Here is a 4,704-nt window from a genome sequence, read left to right on the forward strand (position 1 = left end):
CACGTGCTGTTCTCTGCCCCTCTCAGGGTGGCTCAGGTGGTTGAGCATCGCCCCACACACTAAGGGTTGCCGGTTCAGTTCCCGGTCAGGGCACATACCCAGGTTGTGGGCTCGATCCCCGTTAGGGCCTTGTAGGAGGCAGCCAGTCAGTGTTCCTCACGTCAATGTTTCTCTCTCTCTCTCTTTCTCTCTCTCAAATCAATTAAAAAGAGAGAGAGACGTGAGAGGGAGAACAACCAATGAGAAGGCCCGGCCCTTATTTGCATGAGCTGTAAAAATATGTCAGACAATTAGGGAAGTTGGGACACTGGTTTGAAGATATTTGATGACATTCAGGAATCACTGCTGCTTTTTTCAGTTGTGGTAACAGCATAACAGGATGTCGTGTATCAGAAAAAGGAGCCCTTAGCTGCTAGAGGTTCCTACAGGAGCATTTTGGGTGAAATGATATGATGTCTGGGAATTGCTGCAGAACAAGCCAGTGCTGTCAACTATAATTAAAAAATAAATTAAGAAAACAAAACAGCAGGCGCGTGTGTGGGAGTGGGCGGGGCGCAGACGACACAAGGCTGGCTGGGGGTGACAGCTGTGGGCTGGGTCATGGGAATCTGTTACACGTTTCTACTTTCATGTACGGTTGACTGTTACCATAATACAAAGTAAAAAAAAATCTCCTTATTCTAATGCTCTTGGGTGCTCCAGACCCCCTCTTAGGTTAGTGCCCTGGGGGGGGGGGGGCAGGGCAGAGACCACACAGCAAGAGGCCACCAGCTGCCTTTCTGTGACTCTGGTTCCCTTGTGGGTGCCAGCCCTCCCGTCCTTCCTGCCCTTTCCCTGCCTGGGGCTGGTGAGGGCACAGAGGGGTGGCAGGACACTGACCTTCTCTCCTTCCTCCTCCTCCTCACTTCACTGGGGGCAGCCCGGGTAACCCCTTGAGTAACCTTGAGTAACCCCTGGGGTTTGGGTTTAAGAGCTCCCTGTCCTTCCCGACTTTGGGTGCAAATATTGTGTAAATGACTTTCCTGACTACAGAGTCTGGGAGAGTCTGTTTGTCATTAGACTGTTGTCGATAATCAGCATTATCATTAATTGATAAACAAGTATTGAGCACCTACTGTGTGTCAGAGAATGAAACTGTTCAGGGTATAGTCAAAACAGCTCATGCCTCAAACAGTTCATGCCATAGCCGGTCACTGGACAGGCTTCCTGTGCCGCCGTGGGCCAGGGGTGCTGGGCTGGGGGTGGGTGAGGGCTCGGGGAGTTCCCGGGCCTTAATGGGACCACCTCCGCGTGGACAGACATGAGCTTCTGTGCTTCCCTTTTAGGATGAGCGTGCAGACCATCCGAAACGTCTTCAGTGTGGAAACTGGCTACCGGCTCTCAGACGATCAGATCGTCAACCACTTCCCCAACCACTACGAGCTGACCCGGAAGGACCTGATGGTGAAGAACATTAAACGGTATCGGAAAGAGCTGGAGAAGGAGGGGAGTCCCCTGGCCGAGAAGGACGAGAACGGGAAATACCTCTACCTGGGTGTGTGCCTTCTCACTGCCGGGTTTCAGACGTAAATAGTTGAGTTTTTTAACGTCAGCTGCACAAGGCATCGAGGTGACACCTGCTGGCTTCGACGGTGAATGTGTGGGTGCAGGTTGCGCTGGGCACCTCTTTGGATCCGGTGTCTCTAGAGTGGGGGTGGGGCGCAGTTTCGGACTCTGACTGAGGCCTGGGGCATGTGCTTCCTGTGAGGGAGAGAATGTCTGCGGTGCTCAGCACGCGTGACCACTTCCTGAGCTGCAAATGCAGCGCACACCCCTGTCCTGTCTGGTGTTAAAGCTGGACTGTCGCTGCCCTAACCAGTTTGGCTCAGTGGATAGAGCGTCGGCCTGCGGACTCAAGGGCCCCAGGTTCGATTCTGTTCAAGGGCATGTACCTTGGTTGCGGGCACATCCCCAGTGGGGAGTGTGCAGGAGGCAGCTGATTGATGTTTCCCTCTCATCACTGTTTCTGACTCTCTATCCCTCTCCCTTCCTCTCTGTAAAAAATCAGTAAAATATATTAAAAAAAAAAAAATAAGGCTGGGCTGTCGGGTAGTTTCAGAATCCCTTCACACGCCTGGGCACAATCATGTAAGTGAGCTCTCCGAGCCTCAGTCTCCTCATCTGATAAATGGGAACGCTGTGGGTCCCTAGCTCACAGTGCTGTGGGGAGTCGATGGTACAGACTTGTAAGGTGCTTAGCACGCAGGTAGTAACAGTGAGTGATCATTGTGCAGCCCTGGACCGCAGGAGTCCTCACTCTGCCAGACGCTGGGTTGGGCGGGTTGGCGTGGGACACAGCCCCTGGAAAGGCAGTGGCAGTATTTTCTGTTCACAGCCACTGCGGGCTGGCTCACGGGTCCCCTTTCCTTTCCCTTCAGACTTCGTCCCAGTCACCTACATGCTGCCCGCTGACTACAACCTGTTCGTGGAGGAGTTCCGGAAGAGCCCGTCCAGCACGTGGATCATGAAGCCGTGTGGCAAAGCCCAGGGCAAGGGCATCTTCCTCATCAACAAGCTCTCGCAGATCAAAAAGTGGTCCCGGGACAGCAAGACGTCCTCGTGAGTGGGGGACCCGCAGCTTCCCGCGTCCGTCTGTTGGCCACGGGCTGGCTTCTGCAGGAGTGCAGCATCTGTCCCGGGGCGTCATTAATCGTAGACCCCCCCCCCCAAGGGAGGTGCAGAAGGAAATAGCAAGACCAGCGGGATTCACAGAGCAGGAGCCTGTGTTCCTGAAGTTGGTGGGAGACCCGTCCAGTCACAGTTTTTGTGTGTTTTTTTTAAATATATTTTTATTGATTTCAGAGAAGAAGGGAGAGGGAGAGAGAGAGAGATAGAAAAATCCATCATGAGAGAGAATCATTGATGGGCTGCCTCCTGCATGCCCCACACTGGAGATTGAGCCCACAACCGGGCATGTGCCCTGACTGGGAATTGAACCTTGACCTCCTGGTTCATAGGTTGATGCTCAACCACTGAGCCACGCTGGCTGGGCCAGTCACAGTGTTTCTGAGACAGCAAAGCATCTGCTGAAGACCCAGGACTGACTCACTGACACGTGCTGTCGAGCACATTTTGTTGTGTAGACCCTGAGACTCCTCACCCGGGTGAACTGGGCACCGATGGCCTCGCCTCGCGGGGCGGGTGGGCAGGGACCCGGCTGATCTGCACCTGCGCGCCGTCGTGGGACGGGTCGCGTTAGGTCAGGCCCAGCCTCCTCCCTGGCAGGGGGTCCCTTGGAACTGATTCCAGGGCATTTCGTCCCGGGCTCTCTGCCTCTGGGAGGCCCTCAGCTGCTGTCGCTGGGAGCCTGTCCCGCGGGAGATCCCAGGACGGGCGCTTAGATCTGGTGACACGTCGTTAGCCCCAGGAGGGTCAGCCCCAGGAGCCCTGCCCTGGGGTTCCCAGCAGCGGCCGCCGCCCCTGGTGTGGGCCCGGCCCGGGGCTCCTCATAGACAGCGTCTCCCCGTTTTCTCCCTGAAGGAGAGGCGGGAGCTGGTTACCGCCGACCAAATGGCCTTTGGCCTTTGGCCTTTGGCGTCTAATTCGTTTCCCCTCCGCCACGTTTAGGTTCGTGTCTCAGTCCACGAAGGAAGCCTACGTGATCTCCCTCTACATCAGCAACCCGCTCCTGATCGGCGGCAGGAAGTTCGACCTGCGCCTGTACGTCCTGGTGTCTACCTACCGCCCGCTGCGCTGCTACATGTAAGCGCCAGGCCGTTTCCATCCTCAGGGCGGTGCCGTGAGTGCGCGCTCCCTGGCGCCATGGTGAGGTTGGTGAGGCGCACCGGTGCCCAGCGCCCGGTGCGGGCTGAGCATTGGGTGCAGGGATTACACGCGAGGCTTACAGATAAAAAGCAGCTCTTTTAACCTCACAGACGCACTTGGGGCGAGGAGCCAGGCGCAGAAGGCCACGCGTTGATTCATTCTGTTTACGTGAAATGCCCAGAGCGGGCAGATCTTGAGACAGAATGTAGACGGGTGTTGGCGCAGCGCTGGGGATGGGGAGCGACTGCCAGTGGTCCTGGGGTTTCCTTTTGGGGCGATGCGGATGTTGTAGGATGGATTGCGGCTTTGGTTGCACACTCAGAGTTTGCCCAAACCCCTGGAATCGAATTCTTTAGGTGGGTGAGGTACATGTACATACGAGTTACATGTCGCTAAAGCTGTTATAAAAACGAAGCATTAAACACGCGGTGCTTTTAGACGTTAAAACAACAAGCCCACAGCTCCGTGGAGAGAGCGCAGCGCTGGGGTTCCGGCTTCTCCTCGGTATTGACTGCTCTGAGCCCTCAGGTACAAGCTCGGCTTCTGCCGCTTCTGCACCGTGAAGTACACGCCCAGCACCAGCGAGCTGGACAACATGTTTGTGCACCTCACCAACGTCGCCATCCAGAAGCACGGGGTGAGTGCGGCTTTTCCCTCGAGCCTAAGGACGCAGGAAGCGGGGTGATTCTGTGGGTTTCTTTCTTTTTTTTAATATATTTTTATTAATTTCAGAGAGGAAGGAAGAGGGAGAGATAGAAACATCAGTGATGAGAGAGAGTCATGGATCGGCTGCCTCCTGCAAGTCCCCCACTAGGGATCGAGCCCACAACCCGGGCATGTGCTCTTGACCGGAATTGAACCTGGGACTCTTCAGTCCACAGGCCGATGCTCTATCCATTG

General features: G+C 55.4%; 1 protein-coding gene across 1 annotated transcript in view; it reads left to right on the forward strand.

Annotated features, from left to right (window-relative positions):
• TTLL1 (tubulin tyrosine ligase like 1) overlaps nt 1-4,704 on the forward strand; it is an 11,898-nt gene that overhangs the window by 2,302 nt on the left and 4,892 nt on the right. The window contains exons 3-6 of the mRNA XM_006775940.2: nt 1,326-1,534; nt 2,418-2,598; nt 3,607-3,741; nt 4,333-4,441. Of these exons, the coding sequence (XP_006776003.1) occupies nt 1,326-1,534; nt 2,418-2,598; nt 3,607-3,741; nt 4,333-4,441 (634 nt within the window). The remainder of the gene's footprint in view (nt 1-1,325; nt 1,535-2,417; nt 2,599-3,606; nt 3,742-4,332; nt 4,442-4,704) is intronic.

This window comes from Myotis davidii, unplaced genomic scaffold (genome assembly GCF_000327345.1).
Source record: "Myotis davidii unplaced genomic scaffold, ASM32734v1 scaffold428, whole genome shotgun sequence".
NCBI lineage: Eukaryota > Metazoa > Chordata > Mammalia > Chiroptera > Vespertilionidae > Myotis > Myotis davidii.